Genomic DNA, 11,961 nt, shown 5'->3' on the forward strand with positions numbered 1-11,961 from the left:
AGTACTTGATGTACTTTTCACACCGACTGTTCAGGTGCAGTGGACCCTCTCTGGCCTCGTACGTCACTTCCTTTTGTGTGCGTCTGCGAGGCTGCTGTACTGTCTGGCTTGGGACGGAGGGTTTCCACGCTTAGCAGGCGACTAACCATACCTAAACCCACAAAGAGGCGGTTTTACCCTTCCGGGATTTGTAAATTATTTGTCGTCGTGTTCAGCACAACTATCCATCAAGTTGGAGCTCGGTGGACTTTATTCTCTCGCTGGCTCGCTTACGCTTCAGTGAGCCACTGCAGCAGCAACAGACCAAGCACGCCGCCACCGCCGCTGTTGTTGTGAGAGAAGAAAACAAGCTCGGCGAGCAGTCCGCTAAGCTGTGTGATCATTGACAGAGTTCAATACACACAAGCTTCAAGTGATAACCGGTGCGAGCCTTGTGTAGCGAACCTCGGAGCCTCTTTGAGAACCGACAGCTGAGAATATTTCGTCGCTGAAGTCGAGGTAAGAACAGCCGGGGGAATGAGAACTAGCGCAAGTGGCTAACTGCCATGCTAACTAGCCGTTAGCTTGAAAGCTATTTTGGCTAGCTGCCTTGTTTGGTCGTAATGCGGTCGTGGTCAGTGTCCTCACTGCTGTCTGAGGCGCCACTTGGCCGAACCGTCCGTCGGCTGTAGTTGAAGTGTTGTAGTAACTTGTGTACTGTTAAGCTAGAGTAGGAAAGCTAACGACCTGTCTTGGACTTTGAAGGAAACGTTTGTTGACTTTGCCTCAGTTAGCTCCGTACTACACTGAGGGTGAGGATGCGTTAACGTTACGGTAATGTTTACGTTTGGCAGCTTGTGGTTGTGCTGGTTGTAGTTTATAATATGTCATACATTAATTAAATATAATAATCTACCATGGTAGATATGTAAAGTAATGATATTTATGGTCTCTACATTTCCTCAAGTTGTGCTAGCTAACATTACATGTGAACCAAGTACCTTAACGCTTGACTAGATATAATTGTAGATGTCCTCTTTGTTTAAATCCATTGTGCTTTTTCTGGTGTACAATAGGAAAGTTTTGTGCTTTGTGTTTACTAGCTCATAGAGCACACACTATTATTCTGGCTACTCAAATTAGTAGCTGTAAAACTATGATAAACAACCGCAGTCGGACTTCTGATGGCCATAAAAAAGTCCGAAGTCGTGGGAAGCCTTATCTTTTTATCTTTGTAAACAAAGTAGTTCAAACAGTCTTTGAGTTCCGGTGACTGACTGTATGTACTGTAATATCCAACCCCATCACTTTCACTGAAATACTGTGAAATTCTGGTAAACCTATTATCTAACATAAGCTGTTGATTCAGGGCTGACCCTGGATCACCAAGGCCTCTCCACAAACATTCAGCAAGAGCTGTGGGAGGCTATTATATTTAACAATACAGGGCTTTGCAGCCATGTTGCTAATCGTTAGATCACTGGCATATTCCACATTTGTTTTCTACCTGGCGTAATTAGAGTAACAGCATTTAAACACACTGTATCATGACACAGAAACACAAGGTTTTCTCAGGGAGGCTTGCAAGAGATAATTGAGGTGCCTGAAGTTTTAATATCTAGCTTGTGGTCATGATAGTCATTATGCTAGTCTCATTCTGGATATCACTGTCAAAAAGTGTGAGATGGCCAGATAAGAGGTGGTGAGCAGAGTGCAGATTTCAGCATTTTCTTTGTTGTGGAGTTGTGTTTCGGGTGCCTCAGAAGGTGAGGAATTTATTCAAGCGCTGTGCTGTGGCGACAACACTCAGATAGGAATCAAGAGCAATACACAGAAAGTTTCCTTTGTTTTGAGAAATTGGTTTCACTTTATGTCTTAACCTCCACCTTCCTGGCAGTAGGTTTACTTCCTTTAGGCCCTATGTCGGTTACATGTTTATTTTTCAGTGTTCCTCTACATCCAAAAAGGCAAGTGCGAGTAAAATAAGAATATTACCCCGGGCTGTGTTTTTTTATTCAAAGTGAGGAACTGAATTGTAAATAGCCTGCAGTCACACAGCTCTTGTTGCTCACATATTCACAAGTCAGCTGAGGTTTTATACATGAGTTTTTACAAAGAGTAACAGTGCACTTATGCTAAGTATTCACATGACCTTCTGTTGTGTTTGTGAAATTTTTTTTTTTCTGGTTTGGTCGGTTTATGGCCCTTTGCACGTGACTGACTGTTGTTGTTCCCCCGTGAGTTGTAATTACATATTAATGCCACAAGAGCTGCAACCAACAAAGGATTCTTATTATCAATTTAATGTAGTGATTATTCTCACAATTAATTGTTTGGTTTATAAACCGTCAAACATTGTGAAAAATGCTCATCCCAACTGCCGAGAGCCGAAACTGGTGTCTTCAAATTGCTTCTTTTGGCCAACCAGCAGTCCAAACCCCAAAGAGTCTTTATTTATTCTCATAAGTAACTAAGAAAAGCAGCAAATCCTTACAAACAGGAAGCTAGAACCAGCAACTGTTTTATTGAAATGTTTTGCTACTGATTATCATAATAGTTAGTAATTACTTTTATTTCAATTAACTAATTTGTAAATCAACTAATCGTTGCATCTCTCAAAGCTACACCAGCTATGAATGAGCATTGTTTTTGTTTTGTATGGAGAGCTTGAAATAATTGTCTATTCTGCACTAACAGTATTTCTCTCTGTTTGTTTTCCTCCAGGTATCACAGTTTTAAGTTTTTTTTTTTTGTTTTTTTATTTTTAATCTGAGCCACTGTCGGGCACTTGACCAATAGGAACAGTTTGCACAATTTCCACAAGCTTGTCTGCAGCCCCCTCCCAACCCAGAGAGTTTTCTGCCCCAGCATGAATGAAGTCACTGTTGTGAGAGAGGGATGGCTCCACAAGAGAGGTAAGGGGGCCCCTTGTGTTTGCTGTCAATCATCTGAGTTTACATTAAAGTCATATTCCATGTCAAAATCTCTATCTTGAGTATAAAATACTCCCCCTGCGGGTTTGTTAGGTTTCTTCCCCCATTGATGGCAGTCACTTAAAGCAGATTTCTATTCTAATCGAAAATCTTCACCTGTCCGTTTTCCAGGTGAATACATCAAAACATGGCGTCCCCGCTACTTCATCTTAAAGAGCGATGGCTCCTTCATTGGTTACAAAGAGAAGCCTGAGGTGTCCAGTGACCACAGCCTCCCACCGCTCAACAACTTCTCTGTCGCAGGTAAATTTTCCCTTCTGGCCAGCAAATTTCAAGAAGTGCTCGCTACGTGTTCGAGAAGTGTGTTTTTGTTTTGTTGTTCTTCAGTGTTAGCTGATGTGTCTGTGTTCTGTAGAATGCCAGCTGATGAAGACAGAGCGCCCTAGGCCCAACACATTTGTCATTCGTTGCCTGCAATGGACCTCCGTGATTGAGCGTACCTTCCACGTAGACAGCAATGAGGAGAGGTAAAAGATTTTCATTCCAAGGGTTTTATATTGAAATATATTTTCTGTCTCTTCGGTGGAATAGGCCTTAGTCAAAATGTGAACCACATCTGAAAATTCAATTTCACATGTAAATGAGGATACTTTTTAGAAACATCAGTCAAATCATGTATCACATGACACCGCATAAACATGAATACAGGTTAAAAATGACACACAGTTGTTGTATTCAGATTTATAAAGATTGGAAAGGACTGGTGGGCATGTAAAATACTGGCGTAGTGTGAAAATAAGGCCAAAATGAGAAGGAAAAAACCTTTTGATTCCAGATTTACCCAGCATAGCGTGAACACAGTCATAGCACTCTGTCTCCAGTGTAGATTAGAGTGGAGATGACCGAAGTCTTGTCTGTGTTTGAAGATTTGTTTTCATGAGAAACTCATTTTACCAACTAAAATTATTCCTGGAATGAAATTAAGTTTTGTGACAGAAGCTGAGACAAGTCTTTCTTTAAAGGAAGTATGGAAAGAAACAATCAAGGAACTGCTTTTCCCCAAAATGACTCACAGATGGCCTAAATGGACCATTGTTCACAACAGGCAGGGAAATGTAGTTTGCGAGAGTAGAAAAGACCGCCATGCTCGAAATAGAACTCGGTGCCAGATTAAACCTGATTTATTCACCCCTAACCCAAGCAATCGTCATTGAGATTTGTTTACATCGGCTCTGCCAAGTACCAAATCCCAGCAGCCCCCCAGATTATCCTCAACCTTCTGAATTTAGCTTACTGAACTAGTGTTTTTCCTTTTTAAGATATATATTTGGCACAACATCTATATCATCCATCTGAATACAAAGAGTTTATAAAAAATGTTATTGTTAACTACAAAGTGTATCTTAAGACAAAACTTAAAAACCTGCCATTTCAAATCTTTTTAGAATAGATTCAGAGTGATGTAAACATGGCTTTGGATAGATCTGATAAGGGCAATGTGTGTTTTCTTCTGGCACAGGAAAGAATGGATGCGATCGATCCAGGCAGTGGCAAATAGCCTGAAGAGTCAGCAGCAGGATGAGGAGCCCATGGAGATCAAATTTGGCTCACCAAGTGACATCAGCGGCACAGAGGAGATGGAGATTGCTGTGTCCAAATCCCGCACAAAAGTGGTCAGTATTTGCACAAGCAGCGGCTGGCAGCTGACTGTTTGCTGTTTGTCCAGCTAAGCTCATCTTTATTGAGCAAGTTGTTTAAACTTTAAGCCTCTTTCTCAAAGCTTTTTGGTGAAGCAACCTTTTAAATGGGCGGAGGGTAACATTCGTGTATATATTTTGTCTAGTGCTGATTCACTTCAAGTGATTTTGAACGGCTCTCTTTTTACGGACTGTATTTATCTTTTGACCGTTGACTTTGTCATCCAGTGTAAAATGTACGTAGAGATGCAGTACATATAGCTGTTATTAAATTAAGTAGATTAGGATCTTTCAAGCAGTTTGATTTACATACTTGTATGGTATCTTTATTTAAATCATTTCCTGCATTGGATGTGGTATTGTTTACCTCTTCCTACACATAACTGTAGCTCTGCCAAAGACTCAAGTCATTTTTTGCTGTGTTAAAAAGTCTGCTGTTTGTCAGTTGTTAATTTAAAGGCCCAGTACTCAAATTTAATGAGACATTTTCATATTTATTCCAGCATGTCACGTCATGTCTCGCATGAGAGACTAATCACTTATGTCTAGTATGTAAGTGACTAATGGGGACAACACTTTTTGACTCCATTTGCAGAAACAATCATTTTTAATCATTGTAAAACACACTTCATTCAAACTTGACAGAAAAACTAAATAAAATAGCATCTTTGTTCATCTTTCCACTGTTGCAACGGTCACTTATTCTGGTGATCAAAATAAATCCTAAATCCATCGCTTTTTGGGAAAATATTCCTTCTCTACATGCTGTTTTCCCCCCGCTGCTTCACTGATGTCAGCCCTACTTCTCATTCGTCTCCCAATATTTTCACATCTAACATCTAAGTTAGTCTTCAAGCCCCATCAAACTCACAGATGTACCATTCATGGTGTGTTTGAGAAAAGCTAGGTGGAAGCTCACTCTCTCGCACCAGCAGATGTGTGCACCGTTGTGAAGTCTTATCTTTGAACCTTGTTCCTGCAGACTATGAGTGATTTTGACTACCTGAAACTGCTGGGGAAAGGGACATTTGGTAAAGTGATCCTGGTGAAGGAGAAGGCCACAGGGATGTACTACGCCATGAAAATCCTCCGCAAAGAAGTCATCATTGCAAAAGTTAGTACTAATCATGTCACAGTATGATATTTGCATTAAATTGTTTCGGAAGTGTTTCTATATATTAGTATGGGGTCTTGCTTTCATTGCATATACCAAAGATGTTTGTGTGTGTATTCCTATAGGATGAGGTGGCACACACAGTTACAGAAAGCAGAGTTCTCCAAAATACGCGGCATCCCTTTCTAACGGTGAGTTACCAGTGGCTGTATTGTTGCCTCAGTTGTTGCTTTCCAAAATGAACTGACCATTAAGTCAGCATAATGCAGTCACTAAGTTTTGTTTTCTCCTCTACAGACACTAAAATATGCATTTCAAACGCATGACCGGCTATGCTTTGTGATGGAGTATGCAAATGGAGGAGAAGTAAGTTAAACTCTTTTCCATCTGGCCCACAGTTGCGTCTGATGTGTTGATATACCTGTGCATGACCCTTTGGAAGATGACCAATTGTAGTAGGGGTGTACAAAAGCCAACACGTTGCGATGCATCAAATTAAAGGGTGACTCCTCACCTGTTTGGTTAAACGGACCCTGGTGTGTTTGCCTAGTTAGTGCAGTTTGTTTGGGTTTGCATTAAACCTGTCAATCAAACCCTGGTGCGGACTAAACAACCGGACCAAGAGCACTTGAAATGGAGGGTCCTGTTCCACTTCTAAGCGTTCCCTGTTGCGGGTTGTTTGTGGTGTAAAAAGGGGGAAACCAACCCACAGGACTATTGATAGTACATGTGATGTTAGCATAATTTGAAATTAGCCTACTCTAAAATCCATCCGCCCCATTGTGAACTGTTCAAGAAGTCTGTAAATAATGATGCTTATATCAGCCATTGCAGGGATTGCTGTGGCGGCTGCATGTACTGGGCTGATTATGAATGCAAAAACTGATTAAAGAAGCTATTTTCAGAATGACTGTGGACCTACACGCAGAAATATTTAAATGCACACACTGAAAATGACCATAAAGAATAATTCGGAGTTCGGAAAAGTGTCCAAATCAAGTGCTTTTTGATCAAATCAAAAATCTCAAGTAACATGAAGGATTGTCCCTAATTCTTTTCTTTATTCTTTTTCAGCTATTCTTTCACTTATCGCGGGACAGAGTGTTCACAGAAGACAGAGCGAGATTCTATGGTGCAGAAATTGTGTCAGCACTGGAGTACCTACACTCACGCAATGTAGTTTACAGGGATTTAAAGGTACGGCGTCTGCTCTCTCTGATTGTATTGTTTCATAGTAAATAGCTGCAGAGGGTGTTATTTGATATGCTATAACCGTAGATTGTCATACAACTTAACCCTTTAGCAAGGCATTTTTATAAGTGCTGCAATGACTATATTGAAAAAGATTTTACAAGTTGATATTTTCACTAATTTACTTCTTACATTCACTGTTCAGTCCTCCTCTTCAATCATGTATTGTACTCACAGGTGCTCTCAACTATATTCCATATTTCACTCCTTTTCCCGTCATAGCTGTCAACTAATTTGACTCTAATTTGAATCTTTCCCTGCGCAGCTGGAGAACCTCATGTTAGACAAGGATGGCCACATAAAGATAACAGACTTTGGGCTGTGTAAAGAAGGCATCACAGACGGCGCCACCATGAAAACCTTCTGTGGAACCCCGGAGTACCTGGCACCAGAGGTAACTCCATAGTACTTGAGGGCTCTGACACTAATGTGTTTTGTGACCAGGTTTATGTCTGATGCCACAGTGCTGGATGAGCTTGAAATGAGTTAAGTTCGATGTTTCATTTTGGAGGGAACTTCATTGTGGGAAAAGAAAAGGCTAATTGACCTTTAGAACATTGCCGATCAACAGGATCAAAATCTCTCTGATTTTGTTCAAAAACTAAATATCCTGTAGCATAGATGTAGCCATGTAGTAAGGTCCTTATTTCATCTGTAATAATGCTGTATAATAAGTCATTTTGGTGTCTGTGAATAGGGCCTTGAAACGTTCTATTGTTTAATTTGTCTCTCATTTGTTTTAATTCGTACCCTGTCAGGTGCTAGAGGACAACGACTATGGACGGGCGGTGGACTGGTGGGGATTGGGAGTGGTCATGTATGAGATGATGTGTGGCCGGTTGCCCTTCTACAACCAGGACCATGAGCGTCTCTTTGAGCTTATTCTCATGGAGGAGATCCGCTTCCCCAAGAACCTGGCTCCTGAAGCCAAGGCCCTGCTGGCAGGTCTGCTCAAAAAGGACCCCAAACAAAGGTTTGTGGTTGGCTGTTGATGTATATTTTTACACCATTAAACCTGGATGGTTTACAAATACATGAAGAATAATTAGTAATAATATGTGAGAATAACTGGGATAAAAATAAGCACATGATAACGGCAGTGTCACTAATTCTATCAGTATTGGAAGGATGGAAATAAAAATGATGCCTAAAACAGTTTTACAGATATTAAGAAAATTGAAAACATTGGTTTGTGAAAGCTTGAGAATGCCCAGATATTGCTGGAGGTCTGTTTTTGTAAACATATATTTACTGCAGCCATATAAATGATTTAGGAAGAAGCATTCTTCATAAATCTAAATTGTATGAACACAGCCTTTTGAAATTGGTTTTAAGAGACTGGGCAGGACATTTTGAAAAAGAAATCTCGTCAGTTCTCTCAGCAACTTTTTTTTTTTACATTTGTACTCTTCCATTGAAACTTTTGAAAGATTTTTTTTGTTGAAAGATTTTTTTGTTGAAAGCACAGCAAAATCCAAAAACTAAACTAACAGACTATTAACTTGGGATATAATAAATTCTTATTATTTATGTACATTGTGACTGTGAAAACATAGCTCAATAACTGGCTCCTGAAGCCAGATAAACAATTTCTTTGCACCTGTCCACTGTGCTTGGGGGCACACACATACAGTTATAAAATAAGTAACCACATTATTAAACCCTTGTTCCTTCTTGATTAGTTTTGGTACAGGGTAATGGCCATAAACAAGGGTATAATTGATTGTTGTTTTGGTCGAGCCCTGTTGCTTCTGGGAACAGTCGAATGACATCTAATATTAGCACACTGAGCACTGCCTGCAGGCTTACTAACACATGCACTTGTAAGGAAGGAAATGAAAAGTACAATTTAGCTAAAAACTGGTAAACACAAGTCGGAAGAGAACAACACAAGTGCATGTTGTACATTTCTATTGACTGAGTTTGTACAATTATCTGCGTAAAGAAAAGGTGTCTGCTGAGTGGGTGATGATGATGACAGTGTTTTGTTTTGTTTACAGGCTCGGAGGTGGACCAGACGATGCCAAAGACGTGATGAACCACAAGTTCTTCACCTCCATCAACTGGCAGGATGTTATTGACAAGAAGGTGAGGTGCTGGGGAGAAAACACAAATGATGTGACATTTAAAGGGGACCTATTATGCCAATTTCCAACTCGATGTTTTTATTCTGGGACTCCACTAGTACAGCTTTGCATGATTCATAGTTCATACAACCTCCAGAAGCCTGCCGAGGGGCAGCATCCACAGATCAATTAGTGCCTTCCTCTTGCAATTGTGCTTGACGGGATGGTTTATTCACTGATTTTGGTAAAACTTAATCACATTTTAGGGATAAATTAACTTAGTGAATTACCAGTTTTTTTGAGGGACAGACAGTTTTACTTGTTGCTTAACTATTTAGCTCGTTTAGCTGTGCAGCTAGTTAGCTCAATTAGCAGCGACAGCTAAATTGTTAATGGGCTGCATTTACAAACCAGTTGCCTTCCACATGGTGGACGACCAGCTCTACCTCCTGAGACACTGCTGCCCCATGTTTACTCACAGGGATTACTTTTCCCACATTTAATATATTATTTGAAACTTTAAAGCATAGTGAGGCCCCTTTAATATAAAATGTGCAGGACGTAAAATGACTGATATTCTGCCTCTCCTCAGCTTGTTCCACCCTTCAAGCCCCAGGTCACATCGGAGACGGACACACGTTACTTCGATGACGAGTTCACAGCACAAACCATAACAATAACTCCCCCTGACAAGTGTAAGTAGATGGGCATCTGTCGTTTGTGCTGTTTTACCCGGTTCATACGTGTTTGTACGCATTTATATTTTTTTGAGCTGTTGGATGCAATTGATTTTTTTCTCTCTTCATTCTCATACTCCAGATGACAGCTTAGATCCAGAGGATTCAGATCAGCGTACACACTTCCCTCAGTTCTCCTACTCTGCCAGCATACGGGAATGATCACTCAGACTCTTGAACATGCAGGCAGGCTTACACACGATCACAATCCCACATACACACTTGCACTGCTGGGGAGTTGGAATGACACAAACGACAACTGGCACAAGACACATTTTCATTCGGTCTTTAACGCACATATACTCACAGACACTCAAACACACACACACACACACACACGTACTGGCAAATCAGACAAGATGCGATCATAGAGTATGGATTGAACACACAGGCCGTGAATGACTGACCTCAGCAGGTTTGTGTGGATAGACCGGCAGCTTTGTCTCTCTACGTCCTCTCAGGGTCGGCTTCAGGCTTTCCCTGCAGGACCTCTGCTGCACTACACTGGGTACCACATCAAAGCCTTTGACACTTTGAAAACCAGGTTATGCCAGCAAGTACCACCTCTTTACCAGCTGTACCCATGCTACACACACACACACACACACCCACCCACCAACCCATGCATAGACTGCATATATATACACACAAACGTACTTGATAGAATTAAAACAATTATAATCGAAATTAGGAAAATGGAAACGATTTGGGGAAAAAAGACACATTTTTATTTCATCGATTGTTGCGGTTTTAAATGTAAAGCCATATTTCTGCATATTTTGTGATTTACTTTTTCATTTTTTTTAACAAGTGCTCTTTCTGGAACTTGCTGTTACAAATCAAGTGTGGAACTGTTCTTACAGTCGGGGGAAATGGGGCAGAGAAGAGGGGAGGAGGGTTTGCCTATTTCTGTGTTTGCACTGCACGTGTATAAGCGAATGGACGCGTCAGTGTGTGTGTGTATGAGTGCAGGAGAATGTCTGAACAACCATTTTTGATTCTCAACCATCCATTTTTGATTCTCAACCATCCATTTGTGTCTGTTTTGTGCATGTTTTTAAACTGAACTATTGCTGGAATATCAACGAGAGGACACTACTCGGCACACTCGATGGCCTTTCTAAAAGGGAACAAGCAGAACAAGCATATAATTTATGATTGCTGTGACCAGCTCGGCGCTAAATTGACTCAGTCAGGAATAGAAACTCTCGCATGGCTAACCTTTGCTTTAAAAGTTGCTTAATTTAACTCAAAGTGTTGCAGCAGTCAGGCTCTGAAAGTCCACGTCACTGTGTCCAGACTGACTTATCGACCAACTAGCTTGTGGTTGGAGCTGTACATTTCATTAAGGCCAGTTGTGTGTTGTGTGTTAGAGACCATAAAAATAGAAGGAAAGAGGAGAATACTAGGTGCTTGACCACAGATGTTCCCCAATCTGTGTAGAGACCAATGTAGGTGAACACAGCTATCCGCTGTCCTCAATACAGTAATTCTCACATTCTAGCTGAAGAGTTGGGCACCAATCTTTTGTTCATTTGTAATATCAGTGTAAGTTTTAAAAATATTTTTTAAAATAAGCCTTTGAGTGTTCCCGTATTTAAAGAAAGAGCGTTCAATTGATGTTAACTATTTTATAATGAGGCCAAAAATCGACTGACTTGGTGGACATTTATCACTTCAAATGATTCCACATTTGATGTTAAGAACCTTTGGTTTGTGTTTTCTTTAATGCTGTCGAGGCACTTAAATCTACGTAGTTGTATGTCTTGAGCAACAGTCTCCAGGTTTACAATCCAACTAAACTCTGCATGAGCTGGTAGACCAACCTTCAACCTGCTGCAGACAGGAGGAACTAATCAAAACATCAGCTCATGTATTGTCAAGTTGAAACGTAAATCTGCTGGTTGAGTCATGACGGCACATGATTGAGAGAGGTTCTGGACAGCATATTGAAAAGTGCTCATGTTGACGCCAGCATTTTATATTACCTATCGCTGGAAAAGATGTTGGTTGCTCTTTGAGCTTCACTAAAGGAACATCAAGATCTTTTTTTTTTTTTGTTTGTCATTGTTTTTGTTGATTTTACTCCTTTTTGTGTCCATCTATTTCTATGATTTTGGAAGACGCATTGTCTTGTTCAAGTATACATTATATAAAATATATATATTAAAGTTTTTAAATGGC

At 40.4% G+C, this 11,961-nt stretch overlaps 1 protein-coding gene across 2 annotated transcripts; it reads left to right on the forward strand.

Moving 5' to 3' along the window:
- The first annotated feature begins 69 nt into the window (after positions 1–69).
- akt2 (v-akt murine thymoma viral oncogene homolog 2) lies at positions 70–11,961 on the forward strand. 2 transcript variants are annotated; one of them, XM_084350079.1, is made up of 14 exons: positions 70–498; positions 2,704–2,894; positions 3,084–3,215; positions 3,328–3,439; positions 4,432–4,585; positions 5,592–5,723; positions 5,849–5,914; positions 6,021–6,089; positions 6,798–6,920; positions 7,240–7,368; positions 7,733–7,947; positions 8,975–9,062; positions 9,633–9,735; positions 9,860–11,961. In XM_084350079.1, the coding sequence occupies exons 2-14, from the start codon at positions 2,849–2,851 to the stop codon at positions 9,937–9,939; spliced, it is 1,449 nt and encodes a 482-aa protein (XP_084206205.1). In that variant the 5' UTR covers positions 70–498; positions 2,704–2,848; the 3' UTR covers positions 9,940–11,961. The 2 variants fall into 2 exon arrangements, with proteins under 2 accessions (XP_084206205.1, XP_084206206.1); XM_084350080.1 differs by lacking the exon at positions 70–498 and adding an exon at positions 656–791.

The sequence above is a fragment of the Pagrus pagrus genome (assembly GCF_965226575.1).
Source record: "Pagrus pagrus genome assembly, chromosome: 4".
Lineage (NCBI taxonomy): Eukaryota > Metazoa > Chordata > Actinopteri > Spariformes > Sparidae > Pagrus > Pagrus pagrus.